Genomic DNA, 22,205 nt, shown 5'->3' with positions numbered 1-22,205 from the left:
ATAAAGAACACATTCCATTTCAGTAACAGGAAAACTCCCCCATGCACTGCAGTTAGACTTAGGTTAGAACAGGCCCAGACTTCAACAAAACCCCTCCCAAGGACAGGCTACTTGGAATTACTGCAAGAAGTGCCTGTTCTTCCATAAATGCTACGCTGCTTCTGCCAAAGCCACATGTGCACTACAAGAACATGAAGGATTAAAAAGCATTTTCTAACATCTTTAAATTAGCAGGCGATTGGACATAAATTTCCCTTCCTTGGGAGAAGGGTTATAGTCTTCAACGTGCATTTGTTAACTCTAGCAAACAGCCCAGCCAGCCCTGGCCCTCTAGAAGCCTATCAACTGTGGGTAGCTATCCCCAGCTGCCTAAAACAACCTTATGAGCTATGTGGTCCCGTCTATTGTGGTATCAAGTCATACTTAATGTCACTTGTCTTAAAGCACACATAAAGCAAAACTTTCTCATACAGACCTATTCCTTATCAGCACCAACGAGCCCAAACTCCTGCTAAGACTATGTGTTTTTAAAAGACATGGTCTTTCCTGGCACAGAGGCCCTAACTATTTGTGGCCACATGTGACAGGGATCTAGCAACAACACTGGGGCTAGTCACTGGGGTTCTCTTTGCAGCAAGAGGAGGATAACACAAGGGTGCCTAGGAATGCAACCCACCTGACCTGTTGCAGGCACCTGCTTTAGGAGGTAACAAACAGTGACTGAGAATACCCCTATCTCCATGGGCTGGGGGTTGACCATCAACGAAGGTGTGTTTAACCCGCAGATATCTAAGGCTATTAGGAGACAGGAGGAATATCAGTGGAAATGTCCTTGCACACCTTCCAACTGTATTCCATTATAGGTTTCTTTAGAGATTTACCCTCATGCTAAAGTTGTGGCCACTGAACCTTTTCCTGCCTAGTCCATATAGAGCAAGCTAAATGATCAGGTATACTCCTGGTCCCCTCTCTCTCTCTCCTCAAGAGCAGAGTGTTGGGAAGTTTTTTCCTGATCCTCTCTCTCTCAGTGACAGTGTTACGAGCTCTCTCCTGCTCTATAAGAGCCAGCAACTCAACCATTTCCTCTCTCCAACACAAAATAATAGTGGAGAGCAAAATGTGCAGGAAGAGTGAAGGCTTCACAACAGTGGAAGAAGGAGGAAATTATATGTAAAGCAGATGTGAATGATAGGTGAGTCATAAAAAACACTGAGGAAAATGAAATGGGACGATTTGATGAGAATAAGAACAAATCAGAAATAAGAAATTTTGAGCTTCCAGCTGACAGCCAGATGCGTTTTCCTCTCCTTTGTAGGGTGTTGCAAAGTGTAAGGCAGTTGCTGACCATGGTAAAGGTGTGCTAAGAGATGAGATGAGTCAAAAAAGCAGAAGGAACAGGGATGCTTATTAACAAAACAAAGGCTTCTAGAGGACAAGTGGGACACTGCAACAGAAAAAAAACATTTCAGCCTTTTAGCACCCAAATAATAAGTTACTGAAGACAAGCTGCAATGCAGAAGCATATACCAACCCATATTCTCCTCAGCCTCAATCCTATCAACTTACCTGCAAAAATTATCCTTGCCTTAGACAAAGTTAAATGTTGGCATTTTCCCCCCTTGTTCCCCAGTTGTCCCAACGGCAGTGACAGAAGCTTTCGTTTAGGAAACAAGACTATAATCTTGCTGTGCTTGGTTACTCTGCTACCTCGAGTCCTAGCAATGACTGCATTTATTCAGCATTTTGTAAAAGGCTTTGGAAGCCATCAGAGTGAGAAATGTGAATATACAACCTATTGTCTCTGTGTACCAAGCACCAAGAAAGAGAAACAACACACCAGTGAAAACTACCCAGGATGGTTACTGGGCCCCTAGTTGGTCAACTCGTAACTCTGCCTTACCAGACATAAACAGCAGTTTTCCAGTTAAAAGCAAGCCGTTGCCTCATCTCCTTCCTTGGATTATTTTAGAGCATTTAGGACACGGAATTTCAACACAATCATATATAACATATCAGATTTGACTGGCAGTGACAGATACTGAAGCACAGTCCAGAGGGTTCTGCAATTAGCCCCTTAGTCACTGTCACCATCAAGCAACTGTGCTGCCTCTGATTTTATGCCTCCTGGTAACAAATACCAGCTATTTTAATTTTACAACATTACAATTCTCAAAAGACACTAGAGTACCAGAGAAGCAAGATGTATGCGTGCTACATAATTAATTCTGTCTAGGTTTTCACCTTTGTTTCACAGCCCCCACAAGCAACCAAGAAAAAAAAAAGAAATAAGAGTACTGCACTTTCAAAAAAATGAGGAACCACAATTCTCTTTGTTTGCTCCTTTCCTACAACAGGGGTGGGATGCTCTGAAAGGTTTCCATGGAGTAGGGCCGGGGGAAACAAATCATTAATACAGTTAAGTCTAAGCTTACCTGCAAGCTTTTTTTACTTACGTGATTCAAACTCTTTTACAGCAAGCAGCTTCTCTGAGTGTGTTCTTTCAGGGTGAGTTTTCTAATAATAAGGGGCGAAAAAAACAGTAAGAAAATGTTTTAATTTGGCAGTTTTGTGTACTCACTCATTCATAAGTTGGGAACTCCTAACTGTAAGACAAACCCAAATCCACACTGCACGGAATTTATAAAAGTTGACGAACAGCAATGAGTTAAATTGACTGCTCTCAGTAAAGGTATAGAAATATTCTCTCCACACCAAATTAGGCAGCCAAAGATTTACTCCTATCAAATTTATATACATAAACTGAACAGTATTTTAAATATGTCATTTGCTTTGTTCTAGACACCCAGAAAGCTGCTAACAATAGCAAGCAGGCAGAAGACAGGCTTTGCTTTGAGGAAAGTGAATAAACTGACTGTTGACAGAGTTCAAAAGCAATGCTCCACTGTTGGCCTAAGGCCACTGCTTTGTAATCTTGTCCATTAAATATGGCTTTGCAGGTGGCCCAGCAGCTGAGGTTCAGGGACTGTGGTTTGCATATTTAGCTTTTATATGACATGTAGGGTTCTCCCCCCCCGTAAGCGATAAAAGCACAAATTTACTCCAATGACTTTTTGTCATCAAACGTTTGATTTTGTTTGTGGATCACCACTAAACTATGCTTTAATTAAGTCACACACACGTACATTCACACACACATATACACACACAGCAAGTATGCAGCTACCTTCCCAGCAGGCCACCAAAATCCTATGTACAGCATCCAGATTGCCCTTGTCACATAAGCAGACCTCAATCACACAAATATGCTCCAAAGAGGATTTGTTTTTGCAGAGAGAGTTTAGACCTCTACAAAGATACACAGCATAACCTTGAAACTTATGAATCCCATCCCCTCCCTGTAAGCACTTGTGTTATCCTCATAGTTAGGGAACACTGAAATGGAGTGTTCCCATTGCAATCTTCTTTCGTTACTCATAATATTCTTTTTCTTCAAAGACCAAGGGTCTGAGATTTCTCTCCTAAACTCTGGCTTTCACCAGTCAATTCAATCATAAATGCTTATACCTGAATACCTCAGAGATGTTATTGACTCACAAATGTACTGGGAGTTGTATGCTACATAAAGCTATGCAACTATAGCTGAAAAATACTACAACAGGCAACTGCTTCATAAACATGTCAGTGCCTGCAGCCAGATAACACTAGAAGCATTACTCAGAATTTAAGCATATATACCAAGTCTCACTATTCCTTCTCGTCATCCATGTGGCCTTGGTGCCAGCCCACAAATGTAACCTAGAGCTCAAAACTATTGGAACAGAGGCTGAAATGCTATCAGTAAACATGTCCAGACTCTGTTCAACAGTACCTTAGACATAAGTTATAGCTACACACCTTAAGACCTCACTAGCCTTTTGTTAGCTTCCCTCAAAAGTCTCCAGCTGGGCTACAGTAGTCCTGACACTGCTGCAGTGGTCTGATGGTCAGTTTGTTCAGCTGCTCATGCTCTGTACACAGGAAACTCGAACGTATGTGCTTTGCAGGGACAGTTACTGTCGGTCAATTTTCATTTTCCTGCCTTCTCTGGCACCCAGAGTAGGAGCATACCTCCCAAGTCAAGCCTACTGCTCACCTGTTTGGCAAGGATCCTCGCCGTTAGTCTCACGGTCTCTGAGGGATTCCAGTTCTGCCCAAAAGCGCACATGGAAGCACACTCGAGTTTGTGCATTGGCCAGTCTTCCTTCTGAAAACATAGAAAAATACAACTAAAAAGAAAAAAAGCCATGGAGATAAAGTGATGAAAAAGGGAACGAAGCAAGTCCTGCCAGATCCTAGAGGTCAAGTGAAATGTGTTTCCTTTAAAAAAAATAAGATGACGCTCACTAAATCTGAACAAAAGCTTAAGTCATATTTAAGGGGTACAGCTATCCTGCTTTTTTCAAACAAATTCACATGGGATGAGCCAAGGTCAGAACATCTTCATTTACTCAATGGAAAAAAAAAGAATTAAATGACAAAGAAGCAAACAGACAACAGGATTTATAAATCACCAGTTCTTATTGTTCAGATCAAGCATGTGAGGACAGAGTAGGTCTGAGCTTGATGGCTTTATTGGGTTCATTTCCATTTAATACCTTGGCCTCTCATTCTGAGACAACCCTGGTGTAATCAGGAGTAATGCCTCTGAAGTCAATGGATTCACAGTCACTGCAAGAATCGGTGTATGTAGGGTCAAACCCAAATCTTCTGAATAAAATTATCAGATTTTTTCCTTAATGTTGAAGAATAAGAGTACAGCTTGACAACGAAGACACACTAATATGGGCAAACACACTTTAGTGAAGAATGTATAGCATAGTCCTAGCTGAACATAGAGTAACACTTGGACTGATGGCACAAGGCACCAGCTTTTGGCACTCTACAAGTTTCATCCAAAGCCACAGAATCTTTCAAAGGATAGCACAGAATCACATACTAACAATCTGCACTGGCACAGGCTGTCCTCAGACTGCATCAAATTTCATTTTATTTATTCATTCGAATAGTCAAGCAAAGCAGTTATTAATTGCTATATCTCATCCCAAACACACATTTATAGCACTGTGTTAGAACAGACCTATAGTGTTCTGTCTGCATAGAGAGCATCATGTTTTGTTTTCGTACCAGATTCAAGTGAAAACTTGAAAACCTTTTTGCAGCCTCCAAAATGTTCTTAAGTCCCCTTACTGTGATTCACCCAGTATCACACACCCTGTGTTGGCCCACTTCCCCAAAATTTTTAAAAATAATTTAAAAAAAACGAATAATATGCCCCATCACAGTGACTGAGTGGCAGGAACAGGAGGAACACAGTTTCCCCCAGCTGCCTAACCACTAAAGGCAAGAGGCATCTGAGACACTGGAGAGACACATTTGAGGCTATCTAAAACATCTACACAGGACCAGTAAATATGATACATGTCTACTGGGAAATGGATTTCCTGTGAAAACTACAGTTGTAGGCTACATAGAACAACTCAAGGCTCTTAAACAGTTAGCAGAATCAGAACCCTCAGTGTCTCCTGCCTTGGCTGGTCAACTTATTTGCAGGTTTTGCAGATCAAAACAAGCTCTGAGTTTACTAATTTCAGAGTTACTACATCAAAAATTCTTCCACTGAAATCAGCTATTTTAACTGCCCTGGGCATGGACAGCTTTAGGAATTTATTTTATTAGGAAAAGAAAGGTAAGCACCTGCCCCAGCTTTGTGTAGGATTCGAAGCAGTGCAACACTGCAAAGGTATTCAACCCCTCACAATGTCAGCTCTGTTGTCCTTGACATCTCAGCAAGGTGCTTCCAAAAAAACCTACATACAGGCTGCTTGAAATAAGAAGCATAAGGATGTGGCAATACAGACCAGAACCAAAATAGTATATTACACTCTAATCATGTCATGTGAAATTACACTCTCAACTCTCCCTCAGCTGTCACATTATAAAATGTATCCCCAGAGAGACCCATTTTCTATGTATGCCCCAAGACCTTTCTCTGGAAAATTCCTGATAGCCTTTGCTTAGGAATCCACAGGCTAAAGGTTAAGAAGAGACAGAGGGAAATCTCATCTCTTACCTCTTCTTTGCACACACATGATACCAACTAACTTTAGCATGATGGTTGGGTGTTCAAAAAGTGAAGGCACAGAACCTGAAGTTTTGCAGGATTCAAATCCACGCACGTTGGTTAAATAAACAGGAGAAATTACAAACCAAACATCAAAATGCAAAATCATGTGCCTGTCTTGAAGCAGTGTTTTTAAAAATCCTTTTGTCCCTTTATTCTTTACACATCGTTAATTAAAATCTTTCCCCAGGCAGAATCATACTGAGTTATATGAACTAGTAGGGAAGTTAAAGGGACAAGATGCGGCCGAATTGTGTGAAATGAGATAAAAGCCTGAAACACCATAAAAAGAGAAAGTACTGATGACTGAGTAATACCTGGGATGGAAACACTATGACAGCAGCTTTCCTTGCAATCACAGCAGGACTGTATTTTGCATTCTTTTCCACATTTTCCTCCACGTAGTTTGAATTATAACAAGTAGCATTGTTCTAGCTGAATCCCTAATGCTATATTAATGGTATTTTCTTCCTATTTTCATTACCTCCACAGTATTTCTCCTTTCATTTAGGAGTGACAACATTTTTGGAAGGGAAGTTCTTTAAAGCTTATGCTTTTCACATCAAAGCATGGAAACACTCTTCTTCACCAAGTTCTTCAAAAAGATTCCACAGTCCAGCACTACTGGATTAATTGCCAGAACACTGTGTTTTATAGTTCAACATAGGAAAAAAACAACAAAAACCAAAATGTAATACTCAAAAAAAACCAAACTCAAGTCCAAACAAATGTCCTTGCACCTCCTTTCTCACATAGACTTTTCAATACAATATAAAAACTCTGTTGTATTTCACTCAATAGAAAAGAAACAGACACAAATACCAGACAGAAATTATGGGCAAGTCAGTGCAGGGGTTAAGCCCACTTCTTCAAAATATTAAGGGCATCCAACTCTTTAATTGAATTTCAGTGAGGCAACTTCGGTAAAGTTCTCTGATACAGCCCTTCAACGAGCAGTAAAGGTAGAAGTTTCACCCATCTTCACAGCCATCCTTTCCTACCATCATTTATCAAATGCTGGGCCATAGAGAGTATTTGACTTCCATGGGTTAATGTTCAGCAGGTTCACAGGAGACATTTATCAAACAAAAATACATGGAGAAAGTTTTTGGATTAGGGGGACAGACACTTCCCTAAGGCAATCTTAAGCAGGGTCTTGCAGCGTCAGAACACTTTTTTGCAGAATCATTACACCAAAAATTTCTTATTTTTTCTACAGCTCACCAAAGAGGAGCATGCAATTTCTACAAGGTCCCATTTAAAACACACCTGCTTCATGCTATTTCCAGGTCTCCACCTACATTTTGAGGCTTTCTAGCTGGTTAAAAATACCTATTTCCCTTACTCCAGAAATACCAACTACAGCAGCCTTTAACATGACACATTAAGAAAAAGTCACAAACAGTTTGTTCAAAATACATTTCAAATATTGAAAGTCATGACAAAAACATCTCTTTCTGCACTCTGGCTAGCTGATCTCCATTCTGTCTGGAATAAATAATAGCTATGTGTAATAAAAGCAAGAGGAGTTCCAGTAGCTGTTCAAGTTCACCAGTTCCACAATTGCAACCACATAACCCTCTTAAAACATTTCTCTTCAGAGTGTTTGAGCAGCTAATTTATGAGGAGAAAAAATGAACACAGGTCTCCTGCTGTTTGCCTAAAATTATTATAATTTAAGAAGTCAAGACCTGAACAGCTGCAGATGGGGGCTGAAAACCACTATTATAATAACAGGCCTGTGCTCCAAGGAGGCTATAGTGGAGAGTGGAATGGTATGAATCAGCTGGAAATCACAATCCCTTTTAAAAGGAGAACTGGATTAGGGGTTGGGAAAAAAAAGATGGAGAAAACCCTGGATAGATCCAGCCCACAAAACATTGAAGGCAGCAAGGACAGGTAGTGAAGGCAAATTCCATTTTCACGTGTCCTGTATCAGAGACTGAATCCACACCTATGCAAACATCCAGCTCAATACAGGTCAAATCTGCAGTTATCTATCTTAAAAGCAAAATAGACCAAAACAGGCAAAAGATACACATTAGGGAGCTATGCCAAGCCAGGGTGCATGCAAATGTGTGTATATAGAGGGAGCCCTACACAAATCAGTCACTACATCACTGCAAGACTTAGTGTCCTGGGTTCAGTCTCTCACAAAGCATGACACCACCTTTCCTGGCGACCAGGGCAAATGGATTATATTGCAAAGAGAACCAGGTCAATCCATCAAACATCTGGCCATACAACAGGATATGCACTTTTACCACTTGGGGGATCTTCAGCAAGGCAATTTCTCTTTGCATACCTATACCCACCTCATTTTCAAAATCAGAAATGCCACAGAGGCTGCTGTGAGGCTTCATTCATTAAATACTAGGAAAGTATTTTAAGAACATGAAAACAAGGGTACAATATTGCTCAAAAGAGTGGGAAATACATGTAATGTCAGTAACTTTATCTTCAATAACCTTGTTATTCCGAAAGAAAAAAAAACTCACTGAACAGAAATGTACTAGATGCCTGCAATTATAAAATCTGTAATTCTGAAAAAGTCATAAAAAAAAATTTGCTTCCTGTTGCACACTTTGGCACCTTTCTCCTTCTGATCCACCTTTCCCCACAATGAACAAAAATTCCTATGAATTGTGGTATAGCAAGTATTTAAGTAAGAAAAAAGCAAGCCCAAAAGCTTTGTGGTTTTATCTGAGACAGTGTACTTCACGCAGTAAACAGTTGTCAAACTGAATTATATTGAGTAACAAGGTATTAACCAACACAGGAAATCATACATGTCTTTGTTGGGTATGTCTAATTTTTACCTGAACCAAGCAAAGAAAACATGAATTTACAGAGGAAACTTAACTTCAAACAAATAAAATTTAAATGAACAATGCCATCACAATTCTCAAGTAAAGCCCTGCCCTTTTATCATTGTTGCAGGAAGTCTCACATCCATGGAGGCAAAAGGGACACATTTGCTGTACATTCCAGTGTTACAAGTTCAGTATCAAGGCACAGACAAGCCTTTTTGGCTTTGACAAAGAATTGCTGAACTGCTGAAAAACGCCTTTGAACAAGACAGGGATGAAGATGCAGTGTAGATTGTCTGTGTAGCACGTACAGTCAGTGGAGACCAGTTTTTAGAGAATATTACGCTTGAAGGTAACTTTGAAAGAATGTCAAGGAATTCAATCTCAGCAACATTCATAAATTTCATCAGACTGACTCAGAAGGGCCCAAAAGACAGAAGATAGTGTTATATCAACTAGGGAGTCAAAAGCCACATGTATATCACCAGTAAGAATGAAGTGCTAGTACCTGGATTTGTCATACTATTGTCTAGGCACCAACAAAATCTAAAAAAGGCCTTTATATTTTAAGCATCATACCACACATCAACAGGTAGAGAAGATTTTAATTCAACAACTTATCAGACAGATAGGCTTTTACTGAGCATCTTCTTCAACAGATTAAGGCCACTCAGTTTGAGCAGTTCAGGTTTTTATTCTAGGAACATGTACCTTTAGAGAGAGAATTCTGAACACCAAAAAAAAAAAATAGTAAAAAATTCAATCTAAAAAAAACAATACATGTACAAGACTTTACCCAGGGGAAAAAAGAGAAAACAATCCCTTCTTGTTTGTAAATATAAAAGTATAAACTTTGTCAAGGCTAGAAGTCAGGACATTGAGGGGCAAACACTTGGAGGTAAAAGCGAAGGACTATGTATGAGAAGGAATAAGTTCTCCTACTTCCACCATATCTACTTGCTATTTTTCCCAGCACAAATTACTGGGCTTTCCTACTTCAAAAAATCTTGCTTACCTGCTTCCTAAACCATGGTGAATTTTACGTGGCAAGAGAAGAAACTCACAGTCAGATAAAAACTGCTAAGTAGCCAATAGTATTTCCTTCCCTTGTCTAGTTAAAAGCTTCCTAAAAAATAAATGTCCTGTGGAAACATTTCTTAGGAATAAGCATTTTTCATGAATGAATCATGGGTTTTTGGGCTTTCTCTATACTGTCTTAAAAACTCATCCAAATTCCTCTAAAGACCCTTAAGGATGCTCATACAGTAATCTTCCACTTTGAATATTGTATAAACTACTGCAAATTTTGTAAAAAACTTATTTCCATTAAGCATTTTGAGTCCTACTGGTGCCTCAAACCCAACAGGCTATTTGACTTGCCCACATTCACTAAGATTCTATGGGAAAGCAGAAATCTGCAGAGGTAATAGAAGGAAAACTAAGGAGAGGTCAGGCTCACTTTAAAACTTGTGCAACAGGAGAACCCTTGAAATAACAGTGGCCATGTCCAAAGTGCCTGCAAACAGAACAGCACAAACCACAACATCTCAGTCCAGATAATGACAATGAAGAATTCTTTGCATGTACCCACACATGCAACAGCACGCTACCATGTAGGAGAAGGTTTGAATTATTTATAGCTAACACGTAATTGCATGCCAAACCTTTGGTGACTCAAATCCTTCATGAGCAGTGTTCCATACTCTGTGCCCAGCACCACAGACCTTACATAGCTTACTTTATTCAACTAGCAATCCATTTGAGTTATGCACACGTAAACTGGATAATTCTTCCATATCAAGCTGACAGCCCACAAAGGCTATAAACTAGTTCTGGCACAAGTTTTTTGGTTTTTTTTGAAAGGTGCTTATTCTAATTTGAAGTAAAAATGGAGTTAAAACTGCATGCAAATGTTCCGGACATCTTCATTTCGCCTTACTGTAGTGTACACTTATATTTAAAAAGCAAAGTATACAAAAAGAACAAAAGTTGCCAGAATGAGTAAATCGGGGAGAAAGCATGGTAGGTTTCAAACGGTTATGACTATGATCAGCTGTGGCAGTCCCAGTACTCAAAATATTTGCAAGGATTCTAAAAGAAAAAACCTTAACAAAACTCCCTTAAGAGGGCTATTTAGTGATTTGATTTTTCCATTAGACACAGGCTCTCTTACCAGTTTAGTGAGCTAATGTTAAATTATCTGGTTTGTCCTTAAAGGAAGAAGTAATAAAGACATAATTAGTGGGCTGACAGGCAGGTCTAATCAAAGTCTCAGTGGTACCAAGCCCTGAAGCTACTGATCTTGAAAGACTCATGCAGACCATATCCAAATCCTGTAACTGTGCAATGCACAACTCCATGGTCAGCATCTGTGGGGTGCTGAAAACGACTGGACTGCTATTAACCATAACTACAGTTAGAGACTGTAAATGCCACACAAACAAAAATTGGGAGTTAGCAACCCCTGCCCTCCTTCCCCCTGCACCATCACAAATTGCATTACCGTACCTGGCATTCCACATTGCAGTAAAAGGCCTGTTTACATCTTCCACACTTGGACAATCCTTCTTTCCTTAAAAAGAAAACAGAAGTATTCTGTTCTGAAATAAAATTGTATGCTGGATCACTTTTTGCACATTAGTTTGCATTTCACAATGAATACTGTATCTTCTTCAGAGCACTACAACTACAAATTGAACTACATCTTTGAACAGCAGACACTATTTTTATTTGTTTAGAGTTCCAAAAGCAAGTTTTTCCTAACAACTATTATTATGCAAAAGCAGCACTCTGCTGCCCTGATAAATTGCTGGGTTTGTAAACATGTTATTCTATGCTATTTGACAGACAGTGTCATTTTTTTGCCACTATAAGATGCATAATGAGCTAATTTTTTCTTGTTTTCCAAACTTTCCAACCGCTCTGTATACTTGTTCACCAATATTAACCCTTTGCTTTTGCTTTGCCCACTTTATTGCTTCTCTGCCTGGTTACAGAAACCTTTGTTTCATAAGTGTCTCCCAACACCAAGAAAACATATTGCATTATTAAATACACTGTTTGATCTCCTGTCACCTCATAGCCCCTTACTGTCCCACTAAAGTCTTCTCTGGTATCTGTGTATTCTGAGCCAACCTAAGGCTCACACCTTCTTTTTTTTATATCTGTATGTATCCCAATAGAGGGAACTGCTGAAAAGAGGGTCCTTTTCTGCTTCAAGGTTCATGTGCTGTAGCAGATCCCACCAAAAATAGAACGTGTTACCCAACAAGTGACATTTTAGTGTGACAGCAATAAGGATCTCTCAGCAGTATTGAATACTTTAAAATGTCTGTATGCCCTCCCTGGTGTAAGTGGCAAAAAGAAATTGTCTTAAACTGAGTTCATTGGACTAAAACAAGGGTGAGTGTTCTCGTATGACATGATAATGTACAACATTTCAGCGGTCACTGGCATCCAGAGCCCATAAAGCACAGCAAGTCTGGCATCCCCTGATTGTTCCTGCAAAGCAGAAGGTGCAACATGAGTGAGCCAGGCTAACATCATGACTCCTCTTGCTGACAGTATGTATCTCAAGCACAACCGTGTATTTAAAGTAACAAACACTATCTCATGCAAATACAATGTTACAGCCTCATTTTGCCATGTTACTACAACCATTTTATTACCAAATATCAGAGTTTCTCTGCCCAAGGCTAGTGCTGAGCCCATAACCTTCCTCCTAACATCCTTTGCAAGTTCAACAAGCAGAGTTCAGAATCTAGTATGTGCTAGTTCAGTGCTAATGCAACAGTCACAGACACAAAACACGTCTGAGCACTGGCAGATCACATTACATCACTGAGGCATCATTCCTCTTTATGGCACCTCATCACCCTGGTGTGAAATAAGTTTCAGATTACCCCACTGCTATGCTACTGCCTTCAATATATTCCTTGATTACTGTGCTCCTCCAGAGCTCCGAAGGAGAAGCTAGCAAGGATAACAAGCAGTTTATGTAGGATAATCCTGAAGGTGATCTTTAAAATCTATTCCATGAGATAACTCTTATCTTTACAGCATTACTGCACATCAAGGGAACATGGAAAGTATTCCTTGGTCCTTTGGTAGGCAAATCTTTCTGAATGTGATAAACAAAACCAGCAGTTAGCCACAAGAGTAAGAAAAAAAAAAAAGAAACTCAACACCTCAACCCAAAACTTAGTGGCTAGGAAAAGCCACAGGTGTGAAGGAGGAGAAGAAAACCACTTCAGTGGTTTTGTCAAATTAAGGAACTTCACTAGGAACTACGTTAGGTGCTCATATGCAAATAGAGGAGTGAATAAAGTGAGTAAGTCATATATGTAGACAATGTAATGAGGAAAGAAAAAGGACATATTGATAAAAATAGCAAAATTACAAAAGTTGCTTTTCTTTACTGATGCAAACACTAACATATGCTCTGAGTTATAACCAGGCAAGCACTGCGATTCTTCAGTGAGCTGCAAGAAGCCATGAAAGCACTACAACTTCTAAAAATGTGGCACAGTGTGACATGTGACGTGTCACAGTGTCATGTGCATCCCTGATTTTCTAACGGTAACCCTAATCTGCTTTTGTTGTTGTTGTTGTTGTTGTTGTATTCCTGCAGCAGCTGGCATTGAGAGGCTTGCAGCAAACGCTGGAATACCTGCCGCAGGTCAAACAGCCTCTCCACACAGGCGAGGAGAGCAGCTGCAGAGGCCCCAGAAAGCTCGAAAACTCGAGCACCCCGCAGCCCGCCAGCGCCGGGAATCACGCAGTAGCCGGCAGCGCTCCAGCCCGAATGCTCCCAGTCATGAGACAACGAACCTCTCGTGCTGTCTGTGCCTTGCCCCAGCAAAAGCAGTTTGCGCCAGAAGACTAAGAGTTTGGACAGTGAAGAGAAAATATACAGATATTGCTGTATATTTCATTGCAGTTATACATTCCCTTCGCACCGTGGAAATGCAAAGCTTGAATAAGGCGATTGCAGAGCCTTCCTCTCTTATCAAAAAAACTCCATTAAGACCAGTGAACATCAAGTTATTACCAAACCAGACGGATCGATGAAACTTCCTGTGAGAGGATGGTTACGCACGTGCCTACGTAACCGCCAGCGCACGGGAAGAGCAGAGCAGAACTTTTTTTTTCCTTTCTTCCTTTTTCCCTGAGCTGCTGAGCAGGGGAAAACAGCTCTGAGGCTAAAAGTTTCACCCTGCCGCAAGGACCACGAGCCGAGGAGGAGGGAATCTCTGCAACCGAACCGCCAGCAGCTGTGCCGGCCCCACCACCGCCCGCCGAGCGCTGCCCGGCGCCCCGGCCCTACCTGGCGAAGCAGCCGTCGCAGTGGCCGCCGCGCTCGCTGACGGCCAGCACGGCGGCGTAGGCCGGGCAGCTGAACAGCAGCTCCCCCACGGCGAAGCGCCGCCGCGCCCGCAGCCCCCGGCCCTTGCCGGGGCTGGCGAACCGCTCCAGGCCGCCCGGCTGCGGCGCCGCCTCCGGGCGCATCCCGGGGGCGAGGAGGGGAAGGGAAGGGGCAGGGGGCGCCGGGGCTCCGAGCGCTGCCCTCCCGCAGCGCGTCCGCCGGCACACGGGGGCCCGGGGAGGCCGGCGCGGCGCCGCGCCCGCCGCGGGAGCGCCTCCTGCGGGCGGCGGGGGACTCGCCGGCGGCTGCGCAGGCGGGGAGCCGCGGGGCCGCGCTGGAGTGGGCCGGGGCCGCTTCGGCCCGCTGGGTACCGAAATCCTGCCGGCCCCGCGGCCCCTCGGCCCGCCCGCCGCCCATCGGCATCGGGGAGCGGGCTGCCTGCGCACACCCGCCCTCACCGGCGCGGCAGGAGCATCCCTGAGACCCGGATCTCGAGCAGCGGGTGCCCCGAGGAAGGCGCTCTCTCGCTGACCTCGCAGCCCTCTCTTTGCATACGAGCACCGAATATAGTTCCTAGTAAAGCGGGTCCCATTAATTTGGAGAAGGGTACAACTGAGATGATTCTCCTGTCCTCCTTCACACCAGTGGCTTTTCTTAGCCACTAAGTTTTGGGTTGAGTTGTTGGGGTTTCTTTTAGCTCTTGCGCCTAACCACAAATTTTCTTGTGCCAAAGAAAATGGGTGGTTTTGTTTAACACATTCAGAAGATTTGTCTGCCTAAGGACCAAGGAATACTTTCCATGCTCCCTTGTTGTGCAGTAATGCTGTAAAGATAAGACTTATCTCATGGAATAGATTTTCAAGATCATCTTCAGGATCATCCTACTTAAACACTGCATGTTGTCTGTGCAAACTCCTCCTTTGGAGCTCTGGAGGAGCACAGTGATCAAGGAATATACTGAAAGCAGTAGCATAGCAGTTGATGGGGAAATATGAAACTTATCTCACACTAGGGTGACGGAGTGCCACTAAGAGGAACAGCAAGGCCCCCCAGGGCAAAGCAGCTCAGTTGTGAGCAGGTTTGCTGCTCAGGTCACAGGGTGTTCACGTGTCACAGCCTGCTGGATAACCAGGGCAGGACTTGGCTCATGCAGGTGTGGTGCCATTCAGGCTTTCCCACCACCCGCCCTGGTTTACAGCACCTGCTGTAGTAGGGTGACAATGGAAGGACCCTGTGTGACCTGGTTCTGCAGTGGAGCAAGGAAGCAAGGCCACTGAAGATGGTGGGCTGGACAGGAGATCACAAAGCAGGAAGAGAAGGGGCCTCTGGAGGTGGCAAGCCCAGCCTGCCCCTGCTGCAGCTTGGTCAGCTTGAGAGTCAGTGGGCCAGTGTTCTTGGCCAGCCAAACACTGCCCTGCATGGCTTGTAGATGCCAGATTTAGGTTACAGCTCAGAGGCTGGAAAACCAACTATCCTGTCCTAGTATTTTAGGATAATATGCTGTAGTCTGAGCCAAAAAAAACCCCAAATACGTGGAATTAATAAAAATTGTCATAAGGAATGGGCTTCTCTTTTATAACAAGTCAGTCAATCAGCAAAAAACCCCAAAGATCAAGAAGTTTGAATATGCAACAACTATGTTGTAAATACAACAAAACCTCCAACAGCAAGAAAATATTGAATTTACACAAAGTAAGAGTTTCTATCTTAGAATTTTTAAGAATAAATCTATTACTGAAATCCAAATACGACAAGGGGAATCAGTAAAGCTGTCTATATTAGGAAAAGTGCTACAGCTTTGTGCCTAAGTATTTTATATATAATTATCCGTTTTACAATACCCTGATACAGCACTAAAAGAATATTCCTTTTGGAAATGCAAGTGAAGCACTGAAGCAAATGAAAACATTTTTTATGTCACTTGTTGTAGTTCATAAGCGGTGTAGATTGATGTAAACATCCAAAGGTTGTAATCTGTGCTGTTAGTATTTGTGTATTGAGTTTTGTGTTAAATTATTTGTACACTAAATCATTGGTAAGCTCCTTTTTGATTAAACATGTCATTTGAAACTTGAGGCTCAGTATTTCCACAAGGAAGTAAATCAGTAAAGCGGAAAGAAAATAACTATGTTGAAGAAGCAACCTTGAAATAAGAAATTAGCTTGCAAAAGTTCTTTGAGAATGTTGCTAAAACAAAATGAAATAAAAATTGGTCCAGTAGAACCAAGATAAAAAGAACTAGATTTTAATCTTATTAACAGTTCAGTATGTGGCAGATATTCATTATGCTAAAGCTATTCTTGTGTTGCTCAGCTGAGAATCTAGCCCTAAATTAAAACAGAATCAGTAGTGTGTAGCTGTTCAATATCAATATTCCATCCCAGTCTTTCTCTCTGGATAATGCCAACAAAGTAGACGTAGAAACACTAAAACAACAGTAGAGAAAATAAGCATGCAAAATTCAATTTGCAAAATCGTGTAACTCATCCTATACTGCCTCGTTGCAGACACGATAAAAGCAGCATCTAATTTACTAACCAAATACTGCATCTTGTTCATTAGGACTGCCATTTACATCCCAGTTCAGTGTAGATTGTGGATATCAAGCTCAAAGGTCTGGATTCCTAATTATAGGCATCTCTATAACTAAGTATATTTAAAAATAGTTATCGATAATGTATTTACTTTATGAATGAATTAACATTAATTGGGAAACGGTCCATATGGTCAATCCAGTTTGATTAATTGATAGGTCCATTATAGATAGACAAATAGAGACACAGCTCCTAAGCCAATCTACTCTGACTTCTTACACTGCACAAGCTATTGCGTTCCTCAAACTAATTCCTGCTCAAAATAGAGCAAAACTTCTAGGAAATAACTAGTCTTGGTTTTAAAATGTTCTTAATAAGTGGTTTAACGGAAAAAAAAATCTAGTAAACATATATGCTTTGTTTCTACCCTTAAAATGCCCAGTTGGCTTTTCAGCTGCTGGATCTTATTATAACATTATATACTATTTTGAAACATTCTCGGATTTTTTTCTCTCTACTTTAGTACATTGGTAAAATGAACTGCTTCAGCATTTACTTCTGAAATCTGAAAACAACATGATATACTCCAGTAGTGAAATCCTGGTGACACTGAAGTCAATGACCAATTCCTACATTCTTCAATGAAATCGGCATTTAATTTGTGTTTCAAATAATGTGTCCAAATAAAAGAAGTCTAACAACTCAATGATTGTAGAGATCTTTTCTAACTTAATGATTCTATGATACGCATTATCAGATCAATTCTAAACAATCATACAGAATCACAGAATAATCTGAGTTGGAAGGCACCCACAAGGATCATGAGGTCCAGCTCTTAAGTGAATGGCCCATATGAGGATCAGACCCACAACCTTGGCATTATTAGCATCATGCTCCAACCAGCTGAGCTAAGGAGTGTTTTAGTACAATACTTTATGCTGCATCATAGGCTTGACTAAGATCATGTGGGCTCAGCAACAAGAAGCTTGTGGGGACTTGTCTTTTGGGGGGAACCAGCTGGGATGATGGCAAATGTTATCACACTCCTGTTCCATATTATCACCCTTGTTAAACAGCTGACAATTTGATTATGCCTCAGGTAATGAGGAAAAATTTGAATTTCAGTAGGTCTCTTTTTTAATAAACAGTCATTTAGTTTTAAAAACAATAATAATAATTTACTAAATAGGCTTTATTCCATCCTCAAAAACACTGCTTTCCAAGAGATAATGCATGGATTTATTCACAAGAGTGAAATTCAGCACCGGCCGGCAGTCCCATTCAAACCCTGCAGGAGAAATTCAACAGCTGCCTGCATAGCTTTTAGCTTACTCTGGATGTTTTCAAGAAATAAAACTGGTTTCTCAAGTTATTAATGAAAACACTTTGGTAACTACTTTGTTACAGAGTATTTATCCTGTCCCCATTTCATGTATTTATACAAAACCTGTAAATAAAACATACTCTTTTGGATCTCCCTATTTCATCAGATAGTCTGAATTTGGGTTTTTATGAATCAGTTTGAATACCTAAATAAATAATGGTTTATTGCAAAACATAGACTTGTTAATCAATTTATGAAGATTCTCAAGGCTTTAGCCGTATGAATATGCATGCAATGACTGAATGAATAGCCAACACCAGAGAGTTTCAAACAACCAGATAAAGACTGGAGTGCTCTCACTGTTCACAAGATCAGTAGAGAGTCTGTACCCTATAGAATGTGTTGGGGACCTGGCAGGATTGGGTGATAAAACGATACTTCTCTAAATTATACCTTACATCTGCAGAGACTTGTACTTCTCATCTCTTCTGCCTTTTTTTAACTTCCGTTATGTCTGTTTTAAATATGAAAGATGATGGCTCATGAAAGGATGTGAAGTAGGGTATAGGTTTAAGAAAGTCACAGAACAAAGTGTCATGCCTGCTCTTTGAATTTCTTAAAATTAAGGAGTCTTTAGAAGCAGAGCTGTTCACCTTCACTCACAACCTTGGAGCTGCTCTATAGAAAACCATGTGTGTTTGACAGGAAAAGATCCATCTCTGTTAGTCACTTTTAGTTAGGCTTAATCACTTAATCTTCCATAAACGGTACCGCCGAACCGCAGCCTGTACTCTCCAGGAGCGGCTGCATGCCCTGTGCCCAAAGCTGTCTTTTTGTGTTATGTGTCACCACAGACTTTAGCCAGAAAGGTTCTGAACTTGGAAAGGGAGAGGGGAGTCACTCACTAAGACACAGGGCCCCGAGCAAACTGGAGGGTGAGCTAGGAATAAACAATAAAATCAGCTACAGGGTAGGTACAAGGAACAATCATAGGCCAGCAGCCTATGGGGAAAGAAAGGACAAAGGAAACAGTATATAACCTTTTCTATATTTAATGCAATTATTTCCAGAGAGATCTGGTTTACTAACCTTGTCTTTTTGATCCTTTGTTTTCTGTTTTTTCTTTCTGAAACTATTGGTACCACCAGCTGCTTTCAGCTAACCATTGCAGGTACTGACAACAAGATACTGACACTGTGGTGTAAGTAACAAAAACCTCAGCATAAGCTGTTTTAATAGGCTTTGTGGGCAGATTTGTGGGCAGATTTCAAGGCTTGTCCTAAACTCTGTCCTGCTGTAGCTAAGCAGCTGCTTCTGGTATCTTTGCAGTTTATGGGTAGTTTGGGTTCAGATTTGCATCTTTTCAGCAGATGAGTGCAAGTCTATATCATTCTTTGTGAACCAGAGATTAAGTGTGAAGGTAAAAACTCAGCAGGAGCTGGGAAATGCTGCCTTTCAAAGAGCAAAAGTGCAGTTAATCACTTTTAGGAGATAACCTGTGAGGTGGGAGTTCAGGGATGGCAGTTCAGAATTCAGTAGGGGCTGCAGGCATGGTGTGTCACCGGTGCAACTCTCAGGCGGGTGCACTCCCAGCTCCCAACCCTGGAGGGGCCTGGGGTTGACATTCAAAATCTGTCCTCATGTTATCTTCTACATCTGTGCCACTGATTGTTGACATGTTGACAGTATTGACATTGCCCAGTACTGAAACAGACAAAAATACTCTAGAGATGCCATGGCTCTGTTGATAGGCTGCTCCCAACCAAAAAGGACTGGTGGAAATGGAGAAGCTGGGTGACCCTATAGAGGTGTCTGACTCTTCTCTTTAGAGACATTGTGATAGTGAAAGACCCAGAGATCTAGAAAGAGGTTCCTAATTCTTTTTTTTTTTTTTCATGAAAGAAACAAACTCTTCACTGCCCTCCCTCATCAGGTACCTCCTACAACTTTTTCAATACTAACATCCCTACTGCAAGTTTTACAGGGGAGAGTGCAGACCTAGAAGAAGTAGACTCAAGTTTCCACCTAATAAATAGAAATGATTTGCCTGGTTAAACATATTTTAATCCACTCATTTGAAGTTTACAAGCATTTTTAGCATGTCATTACAGAAAGCCTATACACAAATTTCCAAAGACAAAAAGTGACAGCAGCACAAATGTGGTTTCAGAAACATATCATGATGACAGAACTGGATGACTGTGGGGAACAGGCAAGGGCAGCTGTTAGGTGTGAATGTGACACTCAACACTCAGATGCTTGCAGTTCACAATTTGCTTTTATCAGAATCAGCAACCTCAAAACTGCCATTCTGTGTTAACTCCAGCTTGCCCCTGGCAGACCTGCATTAACCTTTGCTTATGGAGCCACGGCAGGACTCAAGCAAATAAAAAAATATTATATGTCAGATTCTCCACTGGTGTAAATCAGCATCTCTTCTTTGAAGGAATGGCACCTGCTCGCTCAAGCTGAGGATCTTACCCAGTGCTACTGTAGCATCATTAAGTTGTCACATTCTTCCCCTGCCTCTCCTTTTGTCCTGCAGCTGCAACTTTTCTGCATTTAAGACTAGAGAAGGGTCTTTGATCCTCTGATAACTCCTTGAGGCTCCCTAAGATAATTGGCCAGGACATTTCCTGAGTTATCCAGGGTCATTTTATCTGCCCTTTTACTTGGAGAGGGATTACAGGCAAGAGAAAAGTCTTGGAGCCTTCACAGATGCAGATGACCTACATGAGTGTTGCTGTGTGTAGTAGGTCAGGCACCCCTCCTGACATGAGGGACACCCCATTGCCACCAGGTTGTGTTTAACCTATTCTGCTACTGATGTGGAAACAGAAACCCTTCAGGGTGACCTGGACCCTAAGACTGCCTACTTCTTTTGTCCGAGCACACTGGGGGTGCTGGAAAAGAAAGTGGGTGAGCTGCTTTTCTGCTGATGGAAGTATTTACACACTCTAATCTAGCAATCTCTTCATATTCTCTAAAGTTCTCATGGTAAGGCATTTTTTTGAGTTCTAACAATTATTTTTGCAGCTGTTTTTCAAACATCTGATTTTTTTTCAGCTTCATGAAACATGTGATTGCTGAAACTGTGGCATTTCAGTAGCCACACCAGTGCTGTATAAAGATGTAACATCACATCTATATACATATTGGTTACATTTCTATTTGCATTTGCAAAGATTGCATTAACAGTACAATCAACAGTAATTTATATATAACTCAGCAACAAAAATGCTCAAGTGCCATGCTTAACACTGACCCTCTTCCAGCCTTGCTAAAAATATCTGTATTCAGTGATGACTTCCCAGTGATAACTCATTTTTGAGATTTGTTGCTTAATAAGAGCACTGTTCTGCTAGGGGGTATTTCAATGAGGCTGTACAATATTTTTTTTTTAAATCAGAATGCTTTTCAAAACTAAATCAAATGCCATATGAATGTCTCAGTATATCACACTGAAGCAGTTACCTTTTCAGCCAAATTTGTAATCTAATCAGGTTTGTCTGACAAGACCTGTTTTCCATAAAACCATGCTGACTGGCATTAATTACTTCCTGTCCTTTCATTCTTTATCAGTTGAATCCCATATTCTATTATTTTGCTCCCCCCTCACCTCCTCTCCAGTATGATGTTAGGTTAGCTGGCTTGTATTTACCAAGGTCATCATGTTTGTCCTTGGTTAATACTGGCAAAACATCAGTCTTCTTCCAGTCTTCTGGAATTTCTATGTTATTTCAAAACCCATTAAAAATTAACATGTGGAAGGAAGAATCTCCTCCACCAACTGTTTGAGACTCCTCAGGTGCAAGTTATCTGGGCCTGATGAATTACAGGTTTTTATCACAAGTAGATGTTTAACATCCTATTTGGTTACTAATGGACTGAAAAAGGCTTTGGCTGCCTGATATGATACTGCTGTCATCCTACTTTTTCCAAATTGAGGAGAGATGTATTTATTGAGTATGGCTTTCTTCATTATTAATGATTTTACTGCTTTCATCTGATTCCTGGCAAATTCCTTTGCTGGGATTTCTTCGGTGTATAA

The 22,205-nt window shown here is 41.1% G+C and overlaps 1 protein-coding gene across 2 annotated transcripts in view; it reads right to left on the bottom strand.

The window, feature by feature from the left end:
* The window catches only part of SMYD2 (SET and MYND domain containing 2), a 29,937-nt gene extending 15,438 nt beyond the window's left edge, over positions 1-14,499 (bottom strand). Inside the window, exons 1-4 of one of the 2 annotated variants that reach the window (XM_027681753.1) lie at positions 14,258-14,499; positions 11,440-11,503; positions 4,094-4,204; positions 2,454-2,514 (exon numbers count right to left, since the gene is read on the bottom strand). In XM_027681753.1, the coding sequence (XP_027537554.1) occupies positions 2,454-2,514; positions 4,094-4,204; positions 11,440-11,503; positions 14,258-14,439 (418 nt within the window). In that variant the 5' untranslated portion in view covers positions 14,440-14,499. The remainder of the gene's footprint in view (positions 1-2,453; positions 2,515-4,093; positions 4,205-11,439; positions 11,504-14,257) is intronic. The other variant, XM_027681752.1, reaches the window with a different exon arrangement.
* Positions 14,500-22,205: the final 7,706 nt, after the last annotated feature.

This window comes from Neopelma chrysocephalum, unplaced genomic scaffold (genome assembly GCF_003984885.1).
Source record: "Neopelma chrysocephalum unplaced genomic scaffold, ASM398488v2 Primary Assembly neopelma1_61b, whole genome shotgun sequence".
Classification (NCBI taxonomy): domain Eukaryota; kingdom Metazoa; phylum Chordata; class Aves; order Passeriformes; family Pipridae; genus Neopelma; species Neopelma chrysocephalum.
This window is presented reverse-complemented; position numbering and strand designations above follow the sequence as displayed.